Below are 25,902 nucleotides of genomic sequence, written 5' to 3' on the forward strand. Positions count from 1 at the left end.
CTGGGCTCGGGAGAGGTGAGCACAGGTTTCTGAGGTGGTAGCTACCCTGCAGACAGCCAGGGGCCCAGAGAGAACCACAGGAGTCAATCCCCTGCAAGCAAATGCTAATAGCTTTCCAGAATCCTACTCATTTATAGAAGGGCTGCTCTGTCTGCTTGATGCCAGACTCCTCGGGAGCTAAAGCCATCCTCCTGCCTCAGCTAGGATAGACGTGCTCACTCAGGGTGGGGGTAAGCTACACTTGCACTCATGTTGAAATCCACAGGGCATCTAGAGGTCACAAGGCCCCCAAGTACCACTGGCCAGGACCAAGACCAATTGCACAAGAATGGGGACAGTTGGGTAATAGGCCAGGTCCTGTCCAGAGGCCAGCAGAGTCCTGCTGAGAAGGCCATCCAGACTAGGTGCAAGCCTCCCCAACAACAAGTTAATGGGCTCCATTCCCGAGATTCCCCAGCATCACTGAATGAGAAAGCCAGCCAGGCAGCTTAGAAAGGCTCACATTTATTATGTGTCTTCCCAGGAGCCTCACTCCACCCCTGCTGTGGAGCAGGCTGGGTTGTGAGGGAAGCCATACACAGCTGATTCTTCAGTGACCACTGTCCCATGAACAACTTGGTGGTGGTGGGGTCTCCATGGATGAACTGGGGCTGGCCTAGGCAGTCAGGGTCCCAGGCTACCCTTCTTGCCCAGATACACCCTACACCTTACACCATGCTCCAAGTTTCCTCTACAAGGGACCACCCACTCTAGGGCATACAGCAGGCACTTAATATGTGCTTCTTGGATATGTACAGTGTATGGTACTCAATCTCCCAGCTGTCGAGTGAGGAGCAGACAAAGTGGCTGCCAAGGCCACTGGCCAGATTGAAGGCCAAAGGAGCTATGATCTTGGCCCTGGGTGAACAGCTGACACAGGTGACTGAGAAGCCCCTCTGGCACCAGGACTGGTTTGAAGCCAAGCAGTGTCCACAGCACCAACAGGGCAAGTCTAAGGCTGCCCCAGGCTAGCCCTTCCTGGATTCACTGAGGGGCTTGGTTGGGTTCAGAGGCAGAGCAGCATGCTGGCCGGGCAGGTGGTCTGGGGAATTCTTTCCCCCAGCAGCCAGACAGCTTGTCAGGTGTAGGGATGGGTTGAGTCACACAATGTGGCACTCAAGGGCTATGCTCTGAGGGAAGCCTTAGCCACAGCTGACACTGCAGTGACCATTGTCCTCAAGTCTGAGGAAAGAGGGTGGGTACAGAGGCTCATCCTGGGGCCATTCCACACAAGACCCTCAGTGGTCAGGATCCACACTGGTCTGCATCACGTCCACGTGGCTGTAGTACTTCCATGCCTGCCTGTTGCAGCTCTTGAGGATGCTTCCCAGATGCCGCCCTGGGCCTACCTCAAAGGTGCTGGGGAACTCGGTGCCCTTCTTCCGCTCATAGATAGAGTGCATCGTCTGTTCCCACTTCACCGGAGATATCACCTGCTGCCCCAGCAGCTTCCGGATGTGTTGGGGATGCATGTATTTATGCCCATTGACGTTGGAGTGGACAGCAACCAGTGGCTTCTTGATGTTAATCGTGCCTAGAATTTTCACCAGGGGCTCCACGGCTGGCTCCATGAGGCAGGTATGGAAGCCACCACTCACTGGCAACATCTTGGTGCGCTTGAAGTGATACTTAGCAGAATTCCTCCGGAGAAACTGCAGGGCCTGATGGGAAAAAAATGAGGAATCTCACAGACAGTTCCAGCTGTTGCTGGCGTGTGTGTGTGTGTGTGTGTGTGTGTGTGTGTGTGTGTGTGTGTGTGTGGTGCTGGGATGGAATCCAGGGGTCTGTGCATGCAAAGCAAGACTTCTGCCACTGAGTTTTGCCCTCAGCCCTTGGCTTTTTGAGACAAGGCCATAGTCCAGAGGCCAGACTAGCTTTGTACTCACAATCCTCCTTCCTAAGCTTCCCTGAGTGCTGGGATCACAAGGTATGCCTTACCACATGTGGCCCGCAAGCCCTTCAGCTATCCCTTAGTTCACTTTTCAATTCTAGTTAACTTGGTTGTACAGTCAATGCCCCAGCAGTCTGTCTGTCTGTCTTTTTTTTGGTGGGGGGAGCTGAGGATTGAACCTAGGGTAGGGCCTTATGCTTGCTAGGCAAGCGCTCTACCACTGAGCTAAATCCCCAACCCCTGCCTTTCTTTTTTTTTAAGGTTTATTTATTTTATTTTTATGTGTGTGAGTGTTTTGCCTGCATGTATATGCATACTTGGTGCCTGAGGACAACAGAAGAGGATGTCTGATCCCATGAACTGGAGTTGTGGATGGTTATAAATATCATATGGGTTCTGAAAACCAAACATGGGTCCTCTGCAAGAACAAGTGTTCCTAACCTCTGCGTCATCTCTCCAGTCCCAATGGTCTTTGTGTATGGAGGTGACATTCACCTGCCCCAAATGAGAAGTGACCATGGCTACGTTAAGTAGAAACGTAGTTTGACGTGGCTTAGAACTGACCAGCATGGTAGCTTGGACCCTCTTCCTTGCCCCTGAAATGGCACAATGCTGCTGGAAAGGGGACATTCAACTCCAATGCAGAGACGGTCTGGAGTGATTGCTCATCAGTTAAGAGCACATACCGCTCTTGCAAAGGACCTGAGTTCAGTTCCCAGCATCCACATGTGCAACTCCAGCTTCATGGGACCCACTGTCCTCTCTGACCTCCACTTATATGCACAGGCACCTCCACAACAGACACAGACATGCACACATACACACAATTCAAAATAAATATTTTGTCTGTTTGAGACAGGGATCTCTGCATAGACCAGGTTAGCCTCAAACTCACAAAGACCTGCTTGCCTCTGCCTTCTGGACATTGGGATTAAAGGCATGCAGCATCAAACCTGACAAAAACAAATCTTTTTTAATTTATTTTATTTTATTATATTACTATTATTAGTTTTAATTTTTATTTTCTGGAGCTGAGGACCAAACCGAGGGCCTTGTGCTTGCTAGGCAAGCGCTCTACCACTGAGCTAATTCCCCAACCCCCTTACAAATCTTAAAAAAAAAAAAAAAAAAAAGGTGCACAGGGCATCTGGAGGAGCTGGCAGTACCTAGCGCAATACTAGTTTTCAACCAAGAATCCTGTTTTCTGGTGATTGCTACCAAGCCTGCTTCATGTCCCTCTCTATGGAGACTGCAGGACAGGAACTCAGAGGGAAGACCCATGCCCACTTCACCAGCTCCTTGCCCTTAGGGCCCCAGATGCTGGTACCTACTTGAGTCCTCTATAGAAGACTACTTCCCAAGGCAAGTTCAGAGGGCATCGGGCCAGCCAACAGTCTTAAGTGTGCTGCTGTGTGCAAACCACAGAATCTATAAAGATGTCTAGACACAGCCAGAGCTGCCAAGGGGCTTTCTGACAGAAAGACTACCCACTCTGTAGGCCAAGTTCCTGCTGCATCCCGAGCCTGTACTGAGGCAGGGCTCCATACTTTTCCTCTGTGCCTGTCTGCTCATCTATAAACAGGATAACCACAGTTACCCACAAGCTATGTGAGAGCTGTGCTGGGCACGGCAGTCCGATGATCAGGGCAGCAGACCTTAGGTTCTCACTCCACACCTGCTGTAATCACACGGCAGCAGCCGTCCATCCTCCAAGTTTAGGATGGTGCTGGTTTGGGCTGTTTGCCCATCTCTGTATCCCACTCTCTGAAGAATGTACCTGCTCACCTGGGCATGGTAATGGGACTTCTCACCGATGAAGCCCAAACCTCTTTCCTGTCTTTAGTCCCAGCTTCCAGCCTCAGGGTGACCGACAGTGCCACAGTGCCTGGCAGGGCAGGTGTGGGCACCATGCCATGACAGGTCTGGGCTGCGGTTACTGTTTCCAGTTCCTTTTCGACCCCAGTGCCTTGACACCCACTGAGGACACACCCCAGGAACTGGGCGACTCTCTGACCCTAAACACCATCCTTCCCACCATGCCTGGATTTGACGTCATGCAGACCCTGATGTAGATAGCTGCTCCGTGACACTTCCTGTGGCACGTGGTGCTTCTCAGGGTTCTTGACTAATCAGTGGCAGAGCTGTGGCAGCAAGGGCACACAGTCTCTAGATCTTCTATACAGCCCCTAGTTTTTAAATGGTGCCAGAGGCTAAGGAGCTATTCCCTATCAGTTGCTGGAAATGGCTCCACGCTGGGGGAACCCCAGCCTTCACCTGGGCTTTCTGGGGAAGCATTGGCAAGGCTACCAGAGCAGTACATGGCTTGTTAGCCAAGGTCTCCCTGGTGTAGTGCGCAGACTGGATGTGGTAGAGCAGGCCTGCCTGCCTGCCTGGGGCCTCCCGAGCCACTTCTCAGGCTGCTCGTGGAGGTGGCACGGCGACCTTCTACCACGTGATATGAGTCGCCAAAGTGCTGTGGTGCTCACAGGTTCAGAGGTGGTATTTGAAAGGTCCCCCAGCAAAGACCCAGACAGTGGGAGGAAACCACCAGAGTGAGGATGGGGTTTAGTGGCAAAGAACTGTGTGTGCAGTTTGGCTTGCTTGAGTTTTCTGAGTCAGGGTCTCACCATGTAGCCCTGGCTGTCCTGGAACTCACTGTAGACCAGACTGGCTTTGAACTCAGAGATCCTCTTGCCACTGCCTCTGCTTCCCAAGTGCTGGGATTAAAGATGTGCACCATCACACCTGGTTATACGCTGTTATTTTTGAGACAGGGTTGTAGGTAGTCCAGGCTGGCCTTGAATGTCAAATCCTTTTGTGTTCCTCTCCCAATGCCGGGTTTAAAAGTATGTGCCTTCGGCCCAGCTACTGGCCTTCAGTGGCATAAACTTGAGCTCAAGACCAGCACAGGCTACACTGAAGACTCGAACTTCTGGCCCATCTCAGCTTCCTTTTGTGTGAAATGGGATAACGACGCCTTCCATGGTGCTCCCTCGGACAGCGAGGGAGTCAGACATGTGATAACTGGCTCTTACATAGCTTCTAGTTGTACTTTCCTGGCACCTTAAGGTAGGTGCCACTTCCACAGGGCTCCTGCCCCTCCACTTGGTGCTTGACCCGCCCCTTCCTGTGTCCTGGTGTCACCTTGTCACACTGCTCCTCCTTTGACAAGAGGAACGCTAACGGGTCTGTGTGTCTCTAGTGACACTTGGAGAAACAGCAGACTGCAGAACAGAGGACCGAGCACTTGAATACAAAATCAGACACTTAAAAAAAAAATAAAGGCTGGGTGTCCGGCAGTGGTGGGGCACGCCTTTAATCCCAGCACTCAGGAGGCAGAGGCAGGTGGATCTCTGTGAGTCTGAGGCCAGCCTGGGCTACAGAGTGAGTTCCAGGACAGCCAGGGCTGCACAGAGAAACCCTGTCTCAATGCCCCCATCCCTCCCCCAAAAATAATAGCAAAAGAAAAAGCCAGGTAAAAAAGCCAGACAAAGCCACAGAAAACAGGCCTTCTCTCAAAGCAAGCAGCCAGATTGCAGGCCTAGCGTGGAAAGGTCTAGCGTGGCGTGGCTTGGCCCTTTGACTTGACCAGACGACTGGTTCAGAAATCCCGTCGCCGGGGAGCAGGTGGTGCCCGGGCTTCTGCTCCTCTCTGCAGCACTTGCTCTGCCACACCCACCCTCGGCCGTTTCTCCAGGCCACGCTCAGCAAGGCGCCCACTCTGCTGCTGGGACCCAGAGGTGTGCAGACTCCCCTGCTCCCATCAGCACTAACCTCAAGGTGTCCTGAGATGACCCTGCAGTCAGGAAAGAGGTAGTTGGACACCTGGCACACTGGGTTCTCGATGCCCAGAGACTTGCAGTGCTCCTGGGCCTCCATGCAGGCGAAGGAGAAGTCGGACTGACGCTGGCCAAGGACGGACAGCATCCCACTAGGGATAGCTTCAGATGCTTCCTGCATAGCTTCAGCTCGGACCTTCACCGCATATAGACCTAGCCGGACAGAAGTGCGTTTGTAAGTCTGACTGTGAAACGGAGGGGGAGCCACCATCGAGGGGAACAGTGGCAGTGGTGCTGATGCCAGTTCAGGGGTCACAGTTCCAATCATCTCTATCTGCCGTGCTGAGGGGTCATACCCAGTACAGAAGAGCACTAACTGCACAGATCGACCTGAGTTCAAATCCCTAGCACCCACATAGAAAGTCAAGTATGGCTAGGTAAGCCTATAACCCAGCAAAGTGGGAGGGTGGGGCAGGGGCAGAGACCCTGTCTCAGAGGAACGAGTGATAAGACACCCATTGTTCTTCTCTAGCATCCGTTAGTGCATGCACACAAGTCTGTATACCTGCACACACATGTGCACACAACCATGGGGGTTGGGGGACGACACAGAAGTGAAAAGCAGTGTGCCCACTCTATTAACACAAATAACTGGGGCTGGGAAAATGGTTCATAAGTTAAGAGTGCTTATGTTTCTGCAGGGGACTAGGATCCCATTCCCATCACTCACATTGGGCATCTCACAAGTGCCTACAACTCCAGTTCCAGTGCCCTAGGTACTGCACACACATGGCACACAGAAACTCATGCAAGCACACACACACATAAAAATAGATATTATCTCAGGACAGGAGACTATTTGGCTGCTACACTCTGAGAGATTCTACTGACAGTGGTGATAGGCAGAGACCAGGGGTCCTGCTACAAGGAGCACCCTACAATGCTCAGGAAGGCCCCTAAAATCTCCTGGTCTCAACCATCAGTATGGCTGCTTCAGTGTGGGGGTGAGGTGGGGTGGGGGGAGAGGAATAGGCTTGGAACTGCTCAGGTTCAGACAAGCCACACCTTCAGGTTCAACTTTTGGCTAGCAAACCAGGACAACAATATCCACTCTGTCTGGGCTGTTACAGAAAATAGGAGTTGTTATTTAAGAGAAACTGAAAAGGACCAGCAATCAAGACCACCAGACACACTGGCGGCTGTAAAACTACAAAATGTACACGAACTTCATGAGACATGACTCATAAACCAGGCAGGAATAATCCATGCAGAGCCCTGGACCCCACACTGCCGAGGCAGAAGGAGTAGAAACGAGGACAGGGTTGCAGTCAGGCAGGCTGCTCTAACTGAGACAGAGAGGAAGGGCTAGGACGGGCACCTCTGTTCACTCCCAATGTCTGTTCCTCGGGCAGGATGGTCTGACCAGAAAGAGGAGACACAGGGACTGCCTGGGGCTTGACACCAGACAGAGGGCCTGAGGGGCCAGCCTCACACTCTTCTCTGTGCATACTCAGGAATGGGTGTGTTGTGTGGGATTTACAGCTCCATGGCCCTGGGCAACTGTGGGGTACACACCTGTAGAACTGTTGACAGGAAGCTGGAGAAAAGACTAGGCAAGGTGGAGGGCAAGTGTGACCATTTCTCTCCTGTGTGTGGTAAAGTAGTAACTATGACAGATGCCACACAAAGACACTTAGCACGCACCTGAATGTGCTGTCACTCTGTACGCTGCACACACAAAAACTACAAACCTAGTATTTTCAGCAGGACATGGAAACATTGCCATCCCTCCTGTAATAGTATTATGCTTTTTTTTTTTTTTTTCCGTAGCTGAGGACCAAACCCAGGGCCTTGTGCTTGCTAGGCAAGCGCTCTACCACTGAGCTAAATCCCCAACCCCAGTAACATGCTTTTTAAAACAGCATTGGTAAAGCCAGATGGTGATGGCTCATGCTTTAATCCCAGCATTTGGGAGGCAGAAGCAGGTGGATCTCTGAGTTTGAGTCCAGCCTGGTCTATAGAGTGAGTTCCAGGACAGTCAGAGCTACACAGAAAAACCCTGTCTCAAAAAACAAAAACAAAAACCAACCAACCAACCAATCAAACAACAACAACAACAAAACCCCAGAATCGGGACTGGAGATGTAGCTCAGTGGCAGAGTGCTTGCCTAACACACTCAAGGCCACAGGTTCAATGCCCAACACCACTCCCTCAAGAACACCTCATTCCCTTTTCTTCTTCCTCCAACCCCAATAGGACCTGCCCCTTCTACCTACTGGATTCATGTGCTGTGGGCACTTCATATGACAGTTTAACCATACAGTGGCTGTACTATTTACATTCCCAGAAGCTGGATCCTGGGCTGATTTCTGTGCATCCTCAACCCTCCTCTCCCATAGGCTATGAAATGCTGTTCATGTGGGCTGACTTGCATTTCCTTAATGACCACTGTTGTTAAACACATGCTTGCTGGCCACCTGGGTCTCATCTCTCGAGAAATGTGACTTCAAGTCCCTTCCCTGCATTGACCTATAAAGCAAACTTTAAATCAACGAACTGATCAGTCAGTCAGGCACTTGTGGTGTGTGCTCTCGCTCTCTTGCTCCGTATGTGTGTGTGTGTCTGTCTGCCTGCCTGTCTCTGCCTCTCTTCCCCTTCTACTCTCCACTCTCTCTCAGACAGTAACATTTAGTTACTGAGGCTAGAATGGAACTCAAATGCTCCCTCCTTTTTGAGACAGGGTCTCAGTATATAGACCAGGCTGGCTTTGAACTCACATAGATCCACCTGCCTTTTCTCATTTTTTTCAAGTGCTGGGATTAAGGGCATGAGCCCCAAGCTCAGCTCAAGTGACCGTCTTGCCACAACCTCCCAAGTAGCCAAGACTACAAGCATATGCTCCTGTGCCTGGATTCAGAAAAAAAAAAAAAAAAAATCTTAGGAAAAAATCTTAACTGATGGCTCATCAGTTAAGAGTACTAACTGCTCTTGCAGAGGATCCAAGTTCAGTTCCCTGCATTCACGCTGGGAATAGGCTTTGTATACATACACTAGGCAATAATCAAAGTATTCATTTACTCTTTTCTTTTTTTGATGTAACACCTACTGAGCATCTTCTAAATGTGACAGGTAGAGAGTGAGTGCCTTAAGAATGCAAAGGGAGGGGCTGGAGAGATGGCTCAGAGGTTAAGAGCACCGACTGCTCTACCAGAGGTCCTGAGTTCAATTCCCAGCACCCACATGGTGGCTCACAACCATCTGTAATGAGATCTGGTGCCCCCTTCTGTATACATAATAAATAAATAAATAAATAAATAAATAAATAAATAAATAAATAAATAAAAAAGACTTGCAAAGGGAGAGCCAGCAAGGGCTCAGTGGATAAAGGTGACTGGGGCCAAACCTAACAACCTGACTTCAATTTTGGAAATCCACATGTTGGAAGGAAGAGAAAGGATAGACTAATTCCTAAAAATTGTCCTCTGACCTCCTTACACACACACAATTTTATGTAATTTAAAAAGAATGCAAAGGACAGTGAAGGAAGGTGGCCATGGCAACAGACTTCCTAAGATTACACAGAAAACCTGCACTGAATCCTTCAGACTTCAAAGGGGATCAGTGGAATCCAGTCCTTGAGCTCCAGGGTCACCTGCAGCCCTGTGCTCCCTTCCCGGTAACCTTGGAGTTGGTCCAGCACCACTGTCCACAGAGTCCCATCCCCACTGAGCCCAGCAAGAACAAGCCAAGGTCCTTGTGTACCTTCAGAAAACTCCATGGCTCCAGCAAACACCAGGGCCGCAAACTCCCCCACACTGAATCCAGCTGCAGCAACACAGTTCTCAATGGCCTGTGGGGACAGAGCAGAACAAGGAGGCTGAACACTCGGGAAGAGTTCGGTCCTGGGATGTGCACCTGGGAATTGGCAGGGCAGTAAAGTGTCACTATGAGCTGATTCTGTTGGCCTGGTACTCCAGCTCGGAAGCAGACACAGAACTGGGCCAACAACCCCTGAGTCTAGCCCTTTATTGATGAGGTCCTTTCCTAGAAAGGAAGGCTAAAGCCAATCCTACTCACACCATGACCCAGAGCTTTAGATACTCTTGCCTCTGCCCAGAGCAGTTTCTTGGGTACATGGGGTTACGTGCACACTGCCTTTGACCACTCACGGCTGTAATCACAGCACGGGGGATGGGGGGGATGGGGGGGATGGGGAGGGATGGGGGGGATGGGGAGGGATGGGGGGGGGGGGATGGGGGGGGACAGAAGCTAAAGGATTTTGAGTTCACTGACAACACAGCTACTTTACAGTTCATCCTTCCCATGCTCCCGACCAAAACAAAAGTACAGGCATTAAAAATATGATTTTTCGGGCAGTGGCTCACGCCTTTAATCCCAGTACTCGGGAAGCAGAGGCAGCAGGATCTCTGTGAGTTCGAGGACAGCCTGGTATACAGAGCCAGATCCAGGACAGGCACCAAAACTACACAGAGAAACCCTGTCATGAAAAAAAAATTTTTTTTTTCCAGGCCACACATAGAACTGGATTTCAGTCCCCTAGACTTCACACTACTACTAACTAGGTAATGACAATCTCTTAAAATCTCAGTACAGGCTTGGCCCAAAGTAAGCACTGAGGAATGTAACCTTGAGCTTCCTGTCATTCCATCTTACAAGGTGACTGTCAAGGCAAAACAGAGGGTCTCAGCACCAGTTAACATGTATTAACTGGTACTGCTCGACAGCAAGTGAAGTCACATGCTGTAATATCTGCCATGCCATGTCTTTTCTAGACAGGGTCCCACTATGTAGCCCTGACTAGCCTACAACTTGCTATGTAGACCAGGTTGGTCAGATCCACTCGAACGGGAGTTACAGACCGTTGTGAGCTGACATGTAGGTGCTGGGAATTGAACCTGGGTCCTCTGGAAGTGCTCTTAACTGCTGAGCCATCTCTCCAGCCCCTCAATAAATAATATATTATGTGTATTAATGTTTTGCTTGCTTGAATGTTATGGGAACTTGATGCACACACTTGGTACCCACAGAAGCCATAAAACGGTGTTGGATCCCATAGAACTGGAGTTATGGTCGGTTGTGAAGCACCACATGGGTGCTGGGAACCGAACCCAGGTCTTCTTAACTTCAGAACCATCTCTCCGGACCAACACATTCATCTTTAATGTACTATGTTAACTCGGTGCATTAAGTGTGAACTGTGTCTCTTCTAAGATGCAAACACCCCTGGAGCAGGGATCCTTTTTTGGGGGGCAGGAAGTGTAGAATACTATCAATGAGGACCAGAATGGGGACCAACAAGAACCCTGCAGACCCAGCAGACTCTCTTCGGCTCACCGCCGGCTGCAGGTGATGTAGCTTCTCCACGGCGGCCAGCGAGGCCACGAAGACGGCGGGTTGGCAGTGCACCGTGCGGTCCAGGTCCTCCTGTGGCCCGTACAGGCACAGCTCCAGAAGATCATAGCCCAGCACCCGGTGCGCGGCCTCGTAGAGCTGGCGCACGCGCGGGAAGCCGAGCAGGCCGGCACCCATGCCGACCGCCTGGCTGCCCTGGCCGGGGAAGAGCAGCACTGAGCAGCGTGCAGGCGGTCGCCGCGCCACCGCCTCCTGGGCCCCTTCCTCGGCCGAGCTGGCGTCCCGCAGCAGCTCCGCCACGTCCACGACGTTCGGCGGTGGCTCCCGGTGGCTCGAGGCGGCGCGGCGTCCCCAGGACCCCCAGGCCCACCCGGCCCGAGCTACCCGGGCGCTCATAGCGAGACACAGAGTAGGTGTTCGTTACAGCGGCGACTAAGGTGCACTGCGGCTGCGCAGCGGTGCGGTCCTTCGCGTATTTCCTGTCGGGTCGTCTAGGCAGCCAGAAAAAAAAAGTTCCTATGTTACCGATCCACCTCCGCTTTCAAACCATTTGCAGGTGTGTCTTGGTCCTGGCGTGGTCGGTGAGTTTCCTTAAACCTCTCCAGCCAGGAACCACAGACAGCCTTCCACAGTGAGCCCTCAGTAGGTATTTACGTACTAAATGGTGCAACGCAGTCCAGTAGAACGTGAAAGAGTACTGTGAACCCAGGCACGTTATTCCCCCATGATTCTGCCAGCTGTACTCAAGCAGTTCTTGAGTTTCCTACAAAACACAATTAGGTGCCCACCTCTTAACAAACAGTCAATACATCTTCGTGTCATGGAACCAAGTCCAGGATCGTTTTCAGATTTGCTTTTTAAAATCATCAGTTAACAAAAGCCTCAAAGATTGAGTGACACATGGTTAGTGACAGAACAGTGCACTGGAAGCTGTGTTTTTGCGGTCTCTGAGAGCTGTGTGTGTGTGTGTGTGTGTGTGTGTGTGTGTGTGTGTGTGTGTGTGTGTGTCTGTCTGTCTGTCTGTGTGTATGTGTCTGGGTCAGATTGGTTCTGACCTCACCCCTGCATCACATTCCAGAACTCTGATCAGTTCTCATTTCCTACCTGTCTCTGCTAAGGCACCCAGGACACACACACACACACACACACACACACACACACACACACACACACATCACAGCACTTCATAATGAGATAAGAAGATCTATGTGGAGATATGTTTCAGTATACTCTGGCTGGCATACCAATGCCATAGACTTCAGGGCCTAAATAATAGGAATTATATCTCAGGGTTCTGGAGACTGACAAGTCCAGGATCAAGTAAGACACTCGCAGATGTGGTCCCTGGAAAGAGTCTGTTTCCCAGTTTGCAGATGACTTGCTTTTCCTACCCCCACATGATAGATGGGGGTATCTTCTTTTAAGGGTATTAATCTAATTGATGAAGGTTCTACCTCATGACCTAATCACCCCAACCCTCAAGGGCCCTACCTCTAAATACCATCACACTGGGGATTAAGGTTCAGTATAGGAATTTTGAGGGGAGATATCACTCAGTCCACAGTAATTCACAACTGAACATCTATTTCACTGAGTTTGAAGAAAATCAAATAAGCATTTCAGGATGTTCAGTCTTATTTTTTAAATTTATTTTATGTTCTCATATATATGATAGATTAAATTAGTAGACAGATAAAGAATCTCACTCTGTAGCCGACCTGGAACTCACTATGTAGATGAGGCTAGCCTCCAACTCACAGAGATCCACCTGTCTCTGCCTCCTGAGTGCTTGGGATTAAAGTTGTGCACCACTACACTTGGCTATTTTTTTATTTTTAATTATCTGTATATGAGTGTGGGTGCTTATGGAGTCGAGAAGAGGGTGTTGGATCCTCTGGAGCTAAAGTCATAGGTGGTTGTGAGCCACTTGAGAGGGTTCTGGGAATGGAACTCAGGTCCACTGAAACCTATCTCCACATAGATCTTCTCATCTCATTGTGAAGAACAGTATGTCCTCTTCGTTGCTGAACCATCTTTCTCTAACCCTGAAGTCTTGCTTTTGACGAGGAAAAGCACTGTGGTGGTTTGAATAAAAATGCCCCCCACTGGCCCACAGGAAGTGGCACTAAAGAGGTATGGCCTTGTTGGAGGAAGTGTATCATTGGGGGTGGACTTTGAGGTCGCAGATGCTCAAGCCATGCCCAGTGTGGCAATCTCTTCCATCTGCCTATGGATCCAGATCAGCTCCTTTAGGAGCTGCCTGCAAGCCACCATACTTCCCACTGTGATAAGGGACTGAACCTCTGAAACTGTAAGCCAGCCCCAATTAAATATTTTCTTTTATAAGAGTTGTTGTGGTCTTTTTGGAACCTATTCCCCATGTAGGGATGCCTCGCCCAGCCTTGATGCAGGAAGAGGAGCTTGGTCCAGCTTCAATGTGATATGACAGGCTTTGTTGACTCCCATGGGAGGCCTGCCTCTTTCTGGACAGAGGGGGAGTGGATGGGGGAGGTAAATGGGAGGTGGAGGAGGGAACGGGAAGAGAAGAGGGAGGGGAAACTGTGGTTGGTATGTAAAATAAATGAAAAAGTTTAAGAAAAAAAAAAAAAAAAAAAAAGATAGCCAGGCAGTGGTGGCACACGCCTTTAATCCCAGCACTCGAGAGGCAGAGCCAGGCAGATCCCTGTGAGTTCCAGGCCAGCCTGGTCTATAGAGCGAGATCCAGGACAGGTACCAAAACTACACAGAGAAACCCTGTCTCAAAAAATAAAAAAAAAAAGAAAGAAAGAAAGAAAGAAAGGAAGAAAGAAAGAAAGAAAGAAAAAGAAAAGAGAGTTGCCATGGTCTCATTCCTACAGCATTATCCCCAAAAGCTTAGCTAGATGCAGTAGCAGGTGCTCCTAGAAACAGGGGAGAAAGAAAGCATAAAGCGACCTAATTGCAAATATCCTTGAAAATTGGTTAGATCCCTAGAAACCTTTCCTCTCCGCAGCCACTGCTCCCTGTCCTGGGAAACATCTGAACTTCAGTTTGGAAAAGGTCAAGGGAAGGCGAGGCATGGATGTGGGGATTCCACTGAAACAGGCTGACACGGAATGATGCATGTAGAGACTCCCTCCAGCGCTCTGCTCCACTGAGCTCCCAGAATCCTAAAGTTAGACCCTTATCTTTCAAGTCCTGGAGATGCTGGCCATTCCAAAAGGAAAATCCTGAAGTCATTGATATTCCAGGAATAGTGAACCTTAACTACCAAACTGATATCCACAGACCTACCTTTCTTTCTTCCTTCCTTGTTTTTTTTTTTTTTTTTTTTTTTCTGAGACAAGGTTTCACTGTGTGACAGTCTTGTCTGTCGCTCTGTAGCCCAGGCTGGCCTGGAACTCATAGGGATCCACCTGGCTCTGCCCCCACCCCCACCCCCGGAGTGCTGGGATTAAAGACATGTGTTACCATCACCCAGCCTTGCTCATTTGTGAGAAGGCATCCAAGGATTCCTGGGCATCTGAGGAAAGCCTGTTTTGAACAGAAAAGAAAGCCAACATACAGAATTTGGAAACTGAGGAAAGAAGAAAACAGTTGCTTTTAAACATTAACTTTGGGGCCAGTGAGATGGCTCAGTGGATAAGTGTGCTTGATACTAAACCTGAAAACGGAGTTTGGTCCTTGGAACCCAGATGATAGAAAGAAGGAGAGAACCAACTTTTGCAGGCTTTCCACAGACCTCATATACAAAATAAATACATGTAAATCCGGCAGCGGTAGCGCAAGCCTTTAATCCCAGCACTCGAGAGGCAGAGCCAGACAGATCTCTGTGAGTTCAAGGCCAGCCTGGTCTACAGGCCGAGATCCAGGATAGGCACCAAAAAACTACACAGAGAAACCCTGTCTTGAAAAACCAAATAAATAAATGTAAAAAAGAAAGAAAGAAAATTATCACTGATCTCTTCAGGAGGTAGGACAGCGTGCTTATAAGACAGAAATGGGCAATGATATAATTGTGTGCATGGGAAAAAATAGCAAAGCCGAACTGAAACACTCAGTGAAATCCAGAAAAAACACTGGCATGGTCGGGAGTGGAGGAGAGGCAAACAAGTAAAACATAAGAACTAAAGCAAGACCAGGGAGAGAGAGATCAGAGCAGGAAGTCCAGGGCTCTGAGTGTTAGGTGTTCCCGAAAGAGAAGTGAGGAAACAGAGTGCAGGAAACCATTGGGGGTGGGGAGCAATTCAATTCTGAAAAGTAACGACCAGGCCTTTCCACATGGGCAGGGGCTGTGGAAGCTCAAGCAGGGTGGTGCACACCTGTAGCCCCAGCACTTGAGAGGCCAGAATGGAGGATCATGAGTTCAAGGCCTGCCTAAATTACACAGAAGACTCCAAAACAAAGATAAAAAATGGGGGCTGGAGAGATGGCTTAGAGGTTAAGAGCACGGACTGTTCTTTCATAGGACCTGGGTTCGATTTTCAGCACCCGAATGGAGACTTACAACCATCTGTTAACTCCACTTCCAGAGTGTCAAATGCCTCTCTGGCCTCTGTAGGCACCAGGCACAGACATGGTGAACAAAGATACTTGTGGCAAGATACCCATACACATAAAATAAAAACGGCACTTGGGAGGCAGAGGCAGGTAGATCTCTGTGAGTTTGAGGCCAGCCTGGTCTACAGAGGGAGTTCCAGGGCAGCCAAGGCTACACAGAAAAACCCTGTCTCAAAATACCAAAAATAAATAAATAATTACAAAAATAAGAAAGAGCAAGCCCTTTGGATGATGGCTTGATGGGCTAAGCTTCTCACACAGAAGGTTGCGTTTGCAAAATTTCAAAACTTTGCAGCCCAAACTTGACCTGTTCCATAAAGAACCAGATAGATTGCATCCAAAGGTTGTAGCAACAAGGTGGCACCGGCAGCCGAGTAGACCAGCAACCTGCACAGTTGCATACTGATGTCACAGCACAGGTAGCCTGAGGCCACTAGATCACAACACACCTGCAAAGTTCTGAAGGACAGTAGCCTTCTTAGAGAGCCGTCAGTCCTCCACAAGGGAGGACAGATTTGTAAAGTCATCTTCTAAGCACACCAGCAAGGGCTCTAGGAGGGCTGGCTCAAGCCAGACAAAGCAGGGGCCCTTGACGGGGAAGATGCTTGGTCTGTTTTTCTGTTGCTATCACTAAGCACCGCACACTGGTTCATTTACATAGAGTAGAAGTTTATTCTACGGACAACCTTCAGGTTGGAAAGTTCAAGGTCAGAGGCTGCATCTGACAAGGGTTTCCTTGCTGGTGGGGATTCTGCAGAATCCAAGGTATGCAGGGCATCATCTGGCAAGAGGGACCTCATCCAACAGCCAGCACCAGCTGGCTTTGATACCAGACCCACACTCGGGATAATGGATGGATCTATTCCCGTGTGAATCACGACTGGATGAGGCCATACAGTGAGTCCTTGGGACTTAATCCCCTCTTCAAGGCCCACCTGGTTCCGCCCATTGATTCTTCACTGTGGGGACTATGAGATTCCCTCCAGGGGACATTCATTGGCAAATACACAGTAGGACACGAAACCCATCCAGGAGGGAAACAAGGGTTTCAGGGAGGTACAGAGAGACGGAGAGGTGATGGGCATGTACAGTAAGTTGCCCCAGGGATTGGCAAGAGAACAGAGGTGTGCTGAGAGATGTCATAACCACCCCTTCTGTTGTGCTGCTGTTTAAGAACAGGAGATCCAGGCCAGGTGGTGGTGGTGCATACCCTTAATCCCAGCACTCAGGAGGCAGAGGCAGGCAGGCAGATCTCTGTGAGTTCGAGGCCAGCCTGGTCTACAGAGTGGGTTCCAGAAAAGGCCCAAAGCTACACAGAGAAACCCTGTCTCACAAAACCAACCAACCAAACAAAAAGAACAGGAGACCTGGGACTGGGGAGATGTCTTAGTGGGTCACCTTGTAACCACCTGGATCTGAGATTCAGTTCCAGAACTCTGGGTGTAGTGGTGCACAGTTATAATCCCAGGGCCCAGAAAGTTGAAACAGGCTGATCCGGGTGGGGCTCATTGGCCAGCCAGTTTACTTTAATTGACTCACAGGAAGAGGTTGAGGGCTGCCAGCAAGTGGGTGTGGCCAGGCAGAGTGCCTAGGGCCTTACTACCACAAGGGGCAGAAAGTGGTTAAGTTTTGTTTTCTTTTGTTTTGGATAGTGCTAGGAATTCAACTCGGGCCAGCGCATGCAAAGAAAGTACTCCACCACGGAACTATATCCCCAGTCCCTCATTTAAAAAAAAAAAAAAATCAGAATAAGTTGATAGGTTGAATTCAGTCAGACACAGTCGCAAAAGAAGCCTAGACTGGCTGCAGGCTCACTGTCATCCTCCTGTCTCAGCCTATGGTGGTGGGATTACAAGCAAGTGCCACTACAGCCTGACATTGGTTATCTGCAAAACAATGGCCTCCCTGCTCTGGGCAGAGCAGGGATCTCTCCCCTCTTTGTCCAAGCCCACCAAGAAGACAGGAATGCCTGGCCAAGGGCGTGCATAAGAAACCAGGGTGCCTCCGGTTGCTGCGCGGGGCGGGGCGGGGTGGGGTGGGGCGGGGTCAGCGGCTACCGCCTCTGTGTTCAGTGTCCTTCGGGGAGCAGCCAGCAACTGCGTGAGTGAGTGGGGCTGCGGATAGGTGAGACCCCGACAGCTGGGAGACAAAAGGGAAACTGAGGCTAGCACCAAACGGGAGGGACTCCTCCCAAGAGAGTGTGCAGCTCAGGGTGGTTGGCACCCTGGGGACAGCGGCCAAGGTCCTGCGCCTCGGTGGGGGGACCGGATAGGTTGCTGCTGGCGGCAGCTGAGCTCAGAAGGGAGGGGGCCTCTGGCTGTTGGCAATCCTGCCTCCCTAGTGGGGGAGCACTGGGATCCGTGGGCAGCTGAAGCTGTGCAAAGGTTCACACTAGCGGGTAGGAGTCAGGACTTGCGCCCTGGCTTTTTGATGCCAAAGCCTACTTCCCCTGCATGCACAGTGTGGCCGCCTCTCCTGCGCAGTGATGTGTGCACTCGCACACTGTGTGTGCACATCGGTGCCTGGCCGTGGCTGGACTGAGACCCGGTGGCCTTCAGAAACTGCCGAAAGTGGGTACCTGACGGGAGGGATCAACAGACAGCAGGCTTGTTTTTTGTTCTCTCCATCCTTCAGCTTTTCCCTGATCCGACTTTTCGGCTTCTTCCTTTTGCGTCCCCCTTGTTAGGGGTTATGCAAGCGGCGCCTAAAAGCCTGCTTTGTATGAAAAAGTTGCCACTCGGCAACGCCATTTCCCCACACCCCAGATCTCGTGAGGACCAGTTCCTGCCGGTCCTAACCGACCTCTTACCGACACCGTGATTACTTTCAGAATGAGAAAGGCTGGTAAAAGGTCTAATGAGGATTTGCAAGTTCCTTAAGAATAAAAAGCCCTAAAATTCTTCGGGACAGCAATGGATCGCTGGAAGGGACGCTCAAGGATGGGGAGGAGCTTCAGGCAGGGGAAGGAGGAGCTGGAGCCCTTCTGTTTCTGGGTCACTGTGTCTGGGGGAAGCCCCAGAGCAACAGGTGCCCTAGACCCACTGGCTCTGCCCTAGCTTCACAGACTGGGACATTGATGCCCCTAAGAAGCACTGATGCCCCTACAGTAGTCTGTGGTTGCCTAGCCAGGAGTGAAATACTACAGAGGCTGCCGACTCCAGACTCCATGAGGGAGGGCTCAGGCATCCTATCTGGCTGTCCTAGGAAGAGATGGGGCCCCGAGGCTCCACGTAGTGATAGCACCAAGGGATGGAGAGGATGGCGCTGTTGGCCTGAGACCTTTCTGACACTGGGAAGAGAATAGTGGCTGCCTGTGGGCCTGATCCTTGCCCAGAGTGCTATATTTCCAAGCAGAGACGACAAAGCTATCCCAGAGTGGCCGTGTGTCATTGTGGGCTTTAGAGACACAGGCCTGGAATGTTCTACAATTTCCTGAGCCTCAATTTCTTCACCCGGCAAGGGCATTAGTACCCTTTGGCTACTGAGCAAGTTGTGTGGATGAAAGAGAGGTGGCTGACCCCTGCCTTGTGGCCGCTGTGAGGAATACAGGAAGCTTTGACAGGTGAAGGAGGAACACTGAGCAGTTTGTGATGCCTTGGTTTGTTCCCCAGAGTCCTGGAGCAGTGAAAGTGGAAAAGGCCTGCAATAATGGTCTGCTCTCTCTTGTACTACGTCCTCTGTCCAAGGTGCTCTCCAGAGGTCGAGAGGTAGTCACTTCCTCCCCTAGAGGAAGCAGTTGAGTGGTCCCTCACTGGTAGCCACAGCCCTGTGTGGAGTTTTCCGGCGAGGTCTTGGTGTCCCGACTTCCTTCCTGGAACATCCCAAGACCCCCTAGTAAGCTAGTAGTAGGGTAAAGTTTAGGATGCTGTGTGCCTTCTGGAGAGACTGAAATAAAGGGTGAGCAGATGGCTTTGCCCACTCAGAGTATTCCTGCCCTGTCCCCTATACCCTCCCGGGACTCCACCCTAGGCTGGTCTCCTACTCAGCTCAGCCTAGCCCAGGGTGACTCAGCTTCATGGGCCCCACCCATGCCTGTCTGCCACCCCTCCAGGCGGGTGACTCAGGAACTGGGCAGTCTCCAAGAGGCCCCTGGGAAGGTCCCCGGCCTAACTAACTTTCTCCTTCAGTCTCAAGTGGGATGGGTGACTGTCTTGTTTTGTGACCTTGGATCGCAATAGGGGTCCTGCCTCTGATCTCAGTGCAGCTGAGTATGACACAGCCTGGCCTTTTGGGGGACAGCTGGAGGATGGTAGCAGGAACCTGAGGTTCAGTGTCCTGTCCCCAGATCCTGTCCTCATGGTATGCCTTTGGGATAGTTACCACCCTTTTCTGTAGAGTGGATGGATAATGGGAGACTTGCTGTCTTTGAAAGCCATTAGTAGAGACATTGGTTGATCCTGTTTGGGACTTCCTAGGCACAGAGTTAGGCCTGCCCTGCACATGCTGGGTGCTGTGACAGGAGCACTTTTGCCTGCAGAGCCTTGTTGGGGTCCACAGAGGTTTCCTAGTGAGATCTGAGCTTGCTTTACACAGCAGGGTTGCATCAGGGGATGGCTGGACCACGTGTCGTTACCAGGTGTTTGGAAGGGTCTGCACTTGGCTGTGCTGGGGGGAGGTCTTTTGCTCCACCCCTTGGCATTCCTTTAAAAGCCCTTTAGAAGAGACAGAAAAGGCTGGTGGATTTTGATCCAGGCCCTCCCGAGGTTATCCTGTGTTTCTGTCTCTCTCCCTCTATATTTCCATCTAAGTATTTCTCACTGCTCCCTCAAGAGTACCCTGGGAGAAAAAGTGGGAGTGGGTCCCCCACAGAGCCTGCAGAGAGGAAAGAGGTACTGCTACAGGTTGTGTGTGTGTGTGTGTCTAAGACGGGGTTCTCAGGAAGGAAGCCAGGTACACAGGCTTTGACCTGGTAAGGAATATCCAGAGAAGGTGCTGAGGGACCTAACTATGGGGGGTTCGTGGTTATGGGGAGGGGCAGGGCTAGGTTGGAGCAAGGAGAGACTGCCAGCAGCCATTGGTTTCTTCGTGGGAGATGGACACCAAGTTTGGAACTTGGTGTTGGCCACAAGATCGTTAGTTTAAATTTGGGGAGTTTCACCTCAGCTAATGAAACATGCTAATGGTGGTGGTAGTACTTCCTGTAATCTGAGCCATTGGGAAGTTGAGGCAGGAAGACTAGTATCAGTTTGAGGCTAGTCTGGGCTACATAGTATCTTTGTGCCCTAAAAAAGAGAGGAGAGGAAGCCACAGTGTAAACCAGACTACTACAGTCGTGCAGATCTGTAATCCTATCACTCAGGAGTTAGGAGACTGAGGCAGGGGGATCATGCATTCAAAGGTTAGCCTGGGCTACAGAGTGGTTCTAGGCTAGCTTGGGCTCCTGTTTAAACAAAACAAAAAAACCAAACAACAACAAAACCAATAGAAAGCCCTGACAGGGGTCACCCAGGTCTTAGAGCAGGAGTGATACTGTGATGGGGTCTTGGCAACAGGAGGAACAGTGACCTCCAGCAGGGACAGTCATCCTCTCCCTCCTCCTCCCTCTGCCCCTCTTATTAAAGCAGAACCTCACTGTGTATCCATGCTGGCCTAGAACCCACAATCCTCCTGCCTCGGGCTCCCCAGTGCTGAGGGGCTACAGGATGCACCGTGTTGGCAGGACAGTGCAGTTTCTGGTCCAGACTTAGACAAATGCAGAACTAACGGCCCATCCACTTTCCTCTTTCCCCAGGTAGCATCTCAGACCCCCAGGCACCCCCTCAGACCCCAAGTACTCCCCTCCATAAAGCTTCTCAGCCAGGTTTGACCTCCAGAAGTTGCCACCTTCCCACCCAAGTGGGCCCACCCTACTTCCTGTCGCTCATCCTCTGCAGTTACCTGTATGCTCCCCCCCCCCAAAAAAAAAAGATTATGTTGAAAACAGTTTTCAACTCATTAAAAATGTCCTCTAAGCCATGACTCAATGGTGGGTCATCCCAGCTACATAGGAGCCTGGCACAGGAAGTCCTCACATTCAAGGTCTGTCTGGGCTATTCTAGTTTACCTTCTCTCTCTCTCTCTCTCTCTCTCTCTCTCTCTCTCTCTCTCTCTCTCTGGAGGCCAGAGGTTGACATTAAGTGTCTTCCTCAATAGCTGTCCACTTTTTTTTTTTTTTTTTTTTTCCCAGACAGGGTTTCTCTACATAGCTTTGGAGCCTGTTCTGAATCTCGCTCTGTAGACCAGGCTGGCCTTGAACTCAGAGAGATCCACCTGGCTCTGTGGGAATTAAAGGTGTGCCTATAGCTGTCTGCTTTATTTGCTGAACCCAGAGTTTGGTAATTCCAGCTAGTCTGGCTGGCTTGCTCTGGGAACCCTATCCTTGACTCCACTTACAGGTGGGTCACCATACTTACCCAGCATTCATATGGATATTGGGGATCCAAACTCCACTTGTCACACTTACATAGCAAATGCTTGACCTACTGGACCACCTCCCCAACATTGCATTTTTATCTAATGCAAGCAGACACCCCAATTCTCCAGCTACTGTCAGTGTAGGTGTTAGTGGGAACAATTTTTTGATGGGGAAACTAAGCCCCAGTCAGGGTACTGACTGCCCTAGTACTTCCACAGAGAGCAGAGGCAGAGTGGGCCCTGGACTTCCACACTAGGGTCCCCCATTCTCTAACTCACAGAGTCTTGACTCCAGCCCAGAGATTGACTGCAGAGGGCCCGAGACGAGCTGTAAGACATGGAAAGAGGGCTGGGACCCAGTCTTCAGTGTTTTCCTGAGTGTCTGTGTGAGCATAGCTTTGTGAACAGGGCAGAGCCTGGCCTAGAATGCTGGGTGAAACCTCTGGGCAGGGGTATGAGTGTGGATGGGGGTGTGGACTCTGCTCTCCTGCCTCACCCGTCAGGAATAGGTGGGCTGGTTGATCCTGGGGGACAGGACCTCAGAGGAGCTGAAGGCAATGCTGGGCTGCTCCCCATGGTTCTTTAGAACTTCTCCCGCTCACCCTGTGTTCTCTTTCAGATCTTTCCAGAACAGCAGTTGCAGTAGCTATGGCTCCCTCCTGGGTGCCTGCTGTGGGCCTCACTCTGGCACCCAGTCTGGGAGGCTTCATGGGCTCCTACTTTGTGCGTGGTGAGGGCCTCCGCTGGTATGCTAGCCTGCAGAAACCCTCCTGGCATCCACCTCGCTGGACACTGGGTCCCATCTGGGGCACACTGTATTCAGCCATGGGGTAGGTGGTTGCAGGTGCCACTTTGCAGTGCCCTGTTCCCCATGGAATCAGGCTGGGCATTGAACCCCTGTGCAGAGGGAGGCCCCAGGACAGAGTGGCATCATTTCCCCCGTGGGAAAGGGAGGGTGGCAAGGCTGCCAACTTATGCAGTGCAAGACTGAACTTTTTCCTGCTTGCCTCTGGGAACCCAGCCTGGGCTCACATTACCGAGGCTGCCCCATGTATAAAGGTCAATGTGGACAACAGCACCATGTGCCAAGATGAACAGGCAGCAGCTGTGCCCTTTGGTTGTACTGTACAGAACCAGACCCCTGCAGCCATTGCCTCATGGCCTCAAGAACCTGCATGACCAAGCTGCCACTTGCTTGTCCCCTTACCCCCAGCCTTCATCCTGTAGCTCCACACTGACCAGGGTCTCAATTCAAATCTTCATAGCAATCTTAGAAGAGACAAAGGCCCAGAGAGGGCAAGCAGCTTCTCTGAGATCACACAGAAGTCAGTGGCAGGGCATATCTGAGCCATCACCGAGTGGTCTCAGGACAGTAGCACTCTTGGCCTTGCCCTGTGATGTCCTGACCCATTGTCTGTTTCAGGTATGGCTCCTACATGGTCTGGAAGGAGCTGGGAGGTTTCACAGAAGAGGCTGTGGTCCCCTTGGGTCTCTACACTGGTCAGCTGGCTCTGAACTGGGCATGGCCCCCCATCTTCTTTGGTGCCCGGCAGATGGGCTGGGTAAGTGTGGCCACAGCTTAACTCTTGGGTCTTGGAGATGGCCCTGGGAGAACAGGTGATACCATATCCCAGATGACATCAGTATCTGCAGGTGGCAGGGGAGGCCTGTGGCTTGCAGCCCCATTAGAAGTTCCGTGAGTCAGGTACCGTCTCAGCTCTCAAGAGGTTGAAGTGGGAGGATCAGTTGAGCGCGGGAGGGTGCTAGGCCAGCCTAGGTGACAGTGACCTGTGTACTAACGCCACCTCAGTCCATCTTCCCTCCGTGAAGAAAGTCCAGAGGGCCAGACTGAAGTGGGTGGGGCTGTAATCTTGGGTTTAGAAGCCATGGCAAGAAGACACCAGCATCACATCTGATGCTGTGCGTGATGACACTTGGGGACAAAGCCTCTCCTTAAAAATGTTCCTGTTCAGGTTTGGTGATATATGCCTGGCCTGCAGTCCTAGCAGAGACAGGCAGGAGGATTGCTTTAAGTCTGATAACCTGGTTTACATAGCTGGTTCAAAGTCAGCTAAGACTACATAGTGAGACCTTGAAAAAAATGTCATTGCTGAGCCTGTGACATGCACACCACAGCCGTCTGACCCCCCTCACACCGGCCTCTCGGGTCAGCACTTGACAACGTTGTATCTTCAGGTCAGATGCCTTCCGGCCACTGCTTCACCCTTGGACATGCTGTGTCCCTGTCTGTCATACATAGGGCTGTCTCCATGCACAGAGGCAGGGACTTACAGACAAGGAAACTGAGGCTGAGAACAGAGAGCAGAGGCAGCCATCACACCCCAGGGGTGCAGTCAGGGCTAAGCGAGACTTCTGACTTCTAGACCCAACAGGGTCTTAGCCTCCCCACCTCCTGTCTCTGCAGGCCTTGGCAGACCTTGTGCTCGTCAGTGGGGTTGCAACCGCCACAACCCTAGCCTGGCACCGAGTGAGCCCGTCAGCTGCCCGCCTGCTCTACCCCTACCTGGCCTGGCTAGCCTTTGCCACCACGCTCAACTACTATGTATGGCGTGATAACCCTGGCCGGGGAGGTGGCCCACGGTTCCCAGAGTGAGTGTACCCTGCCCATCAAGACCACAGCACTGCTGGCCAGGTACCACGGATGGTAGCCCATCATGCTTTCAAGACCCCTGGGCCTGCCTGGTCTACCTGGGTCTTGCTTGGCCCAGGGAGCCACCAGGCAGGTCAAGGTGGTCAGTGCCAAGTCCCATCCAGGGACAGTTGTACCTGCCTTTCTGCACTGCTCCAGGCATGCCCTAGGAACATGGGGCTTTTAGAGCTAAATAAAATCTTTTAACTTCATGTGTAGCAGACACTGTACTTTGTCGGGCACCTGGTCTGCGGGACAGCAGGGGCTATGGCCATGCAGCATGGCTCTGCTGCTGAGGCTGGGCCTGTCTGGGCTGCATCATCCAGCTTTTCCAACCTAGAGTGGCTCGCCAACACCCATCTTGCAGGACGGGTGTATTGATTCCCAGCACCATAGACGGGGGCCATCTTGCTGGCCCAGACCTGCCTACACCAGGCGCTGTCACCTCCCCCTCCCCAGGGCTCCATCTGGGTGACCGAGAACCACTTTAGGCAGCAGTTGGGAGACAGGAGAAGGTGCCTTTCACACAGGCACTGTCTCAACCCCCATCCTGCTTTCATATGCCTCATGGGTATAGATGGTCCCCACAGGGCACCCACGCTGGACACTTTTAGGGACAATTCACCTGAGGCTTGGAGGGGCTTTCTTGGCATTGTTTTCATGGTCACACATGCAGGTCACACAGCCCCAGCAGAGCTCCACAGCATGCTACCTGCAGGCCACAAAGCAATTCTGCTCAAATGGAGGCCCATCTGCCACCTACACATGTGCTTCCCCAGTCCACCACTAGAGGCACCCTCTTGTGTATGCTGCCATCAGCAGTTAACCACAGTAGCTTCTGCAGCCTTTAATGAGAAGGGCACGCTGCATCTGCTGGTTTAAATCACTCCCTGGTCTGTGCTCCTTCCTACAGCAGAGGCCTTACACCTTCACATTTATGTCCCCAGCCAACTGATGATAGAGGGGCTGGGTGGCCACCCGTCAGCAGGGAAGCCATGTTGACTCAGAATAGGAGAGGGTTGTCAGTTTGTGGTCAACAACTGGCATCTCCCTGGAGCCAAGGGCCAGAGTTCTGCCTCCTGCTTCCTTGAGCAGCATTGCCTTGGCTGCCTGGGTTCTCTAGCTAACTTCATGTGCTGGTCTTTGGTAAGCCCTTAAACAGAGAAAGTGGTCAGGGTGTGGATTTCTCTCCAGCTGGCTGGTGGCCAAGCCCAAGGTTGCTGTGCCAACTGGAGCA

At 51.3% G+C, this 25,902-nt stretch overlaps 2 protein-coding genes across 4 annotated transcripts; one reads left to right on the plus strand and one right to left on the minus strand.

Moving 5' to 3' along the window:
* Positions 1-502: 502 nt before the first annotated feature.
* Mcat (malonyl-CoA-acyl carrier protein transacylase) lies at positions 503-11,515 on the minus strand. Its single transcript, XM_036208365.1, has 4 exons — positions 11,066-11,515; positions 9,473-9,560; positions 5,705-5,922; positions 503-1,700 (listed from the first exon to the last, which is right to left on the minus strand). Exons 1-4 carry the CDS (start codon positions 11,477-11,479, stop codon positions 1,278-1,280), a joined length of 1,143 nt encoding a protein of 380 aa, XP_036064258.1. The 5' UTR covers positions 11,480-11,515; the 3' UTR covers positions 503-1,277.
* A 6,151-nt stretch (positions 11,516-17,666) lies between these two features.
* Positions 17,667-24,877, plus strand: Tspo (translocator protein). Of its 3 annotated transcripts, none has more exons than XM_036208594.1 (4): positions 17,667-17,722; positions 22,635-22,845; positions 23,439-23,577; positions 24,441-24,877. In XM_036208594.1, exons 2-4 carry the CDS (start codon positions 22,664-22,666, stop codon positions 24,627-24,629), a joined length of 510 nt encoding a protein of 169 aa, XP_036064487.1. In that variant the 5' UTR covers positions 17,667-17,722; positions 22,635-22,663; the 3' UTR covers positions 24,630-24,877. The 3 variants fall into 3 exon arrangements, with proteins under 3 accessions (XP_036064487.1, XP_036064486.1, XP_036064485.1); XM_036208593.1 differs by having other exon boundaries at positions 17,684-17,746; XM_036208592.1 differs by lacking the exon at positions 17,667-17,722 and adding an exon at positions 18,118-18,192.
* Positions 24,878-25,902: the final 1,025 nt, after the last annotated feature.

Source organism: Onychomys torridus, chromosome 16, assembly GCF_903995425.1.
Source record: "Onychomys torridus chromosome 16, mOncTor1.1, whole genome shotgun sequence".
NCBI classification, from domain to species: Eukaryota; Metazoa; Chordata; class Mammalia; order Rodentia; family Cricetidae; genus Onychomys; species Onychomys torridus.

What these genes read in the sequence shown, in the direction of transcription:
- Mcat (XM_036208365.1), bottom strand. Translation starts at nt 11,479, where the DNA reads ATGAGCGCCCGGGTAGCTCGGGCCGGGTGGGCCTGGGGGTCCTGGGGA. An exon ending in AGCCATGGAGTTTTCTGAAG is followed by an intron (nt 5,923 to 9,472) that starts GTACACAAGGAC and finishes CTGTCCGGCTAG; the next exon opens with GTCTATATGCGGTGAAGGTC. An exon ending in TCATCTCAGGACACCTTGAG is followed by an intron (nt 1,701 to 5,704) that starts GTTAGTGCTGAT and finishes TTTTCCCATCAG; the next exon opens with GCCCTGCAGTTTCTCCGGAG.
- Tspo (XM_036208594.1), top strand. Translation starts at nt 22,664, where the DNA reads ATGGCTCCCTCCTGGGTGCCTGCTGTGGGCCTCACTCTGGCACCCAGT. An exon ending in ACACTGTATTCAGCCATGGG is followed by an intron (nt 22,846 to 23,438) that starts GTAGGTGGTTGC and finishes TGTCTGTTTCAG; the next exon opens with GTATGGCTCCTACATGGTCT. An exon ending in GTGCCCGGCAGATGGGCTGG is followed by an intron (nt 23,578 to 24,440) that starts GTAAGTGTGGCC and finishes CTGTCTCTGCAG; the next exon opens with GCCTTGGCAGACCTTGTGCT.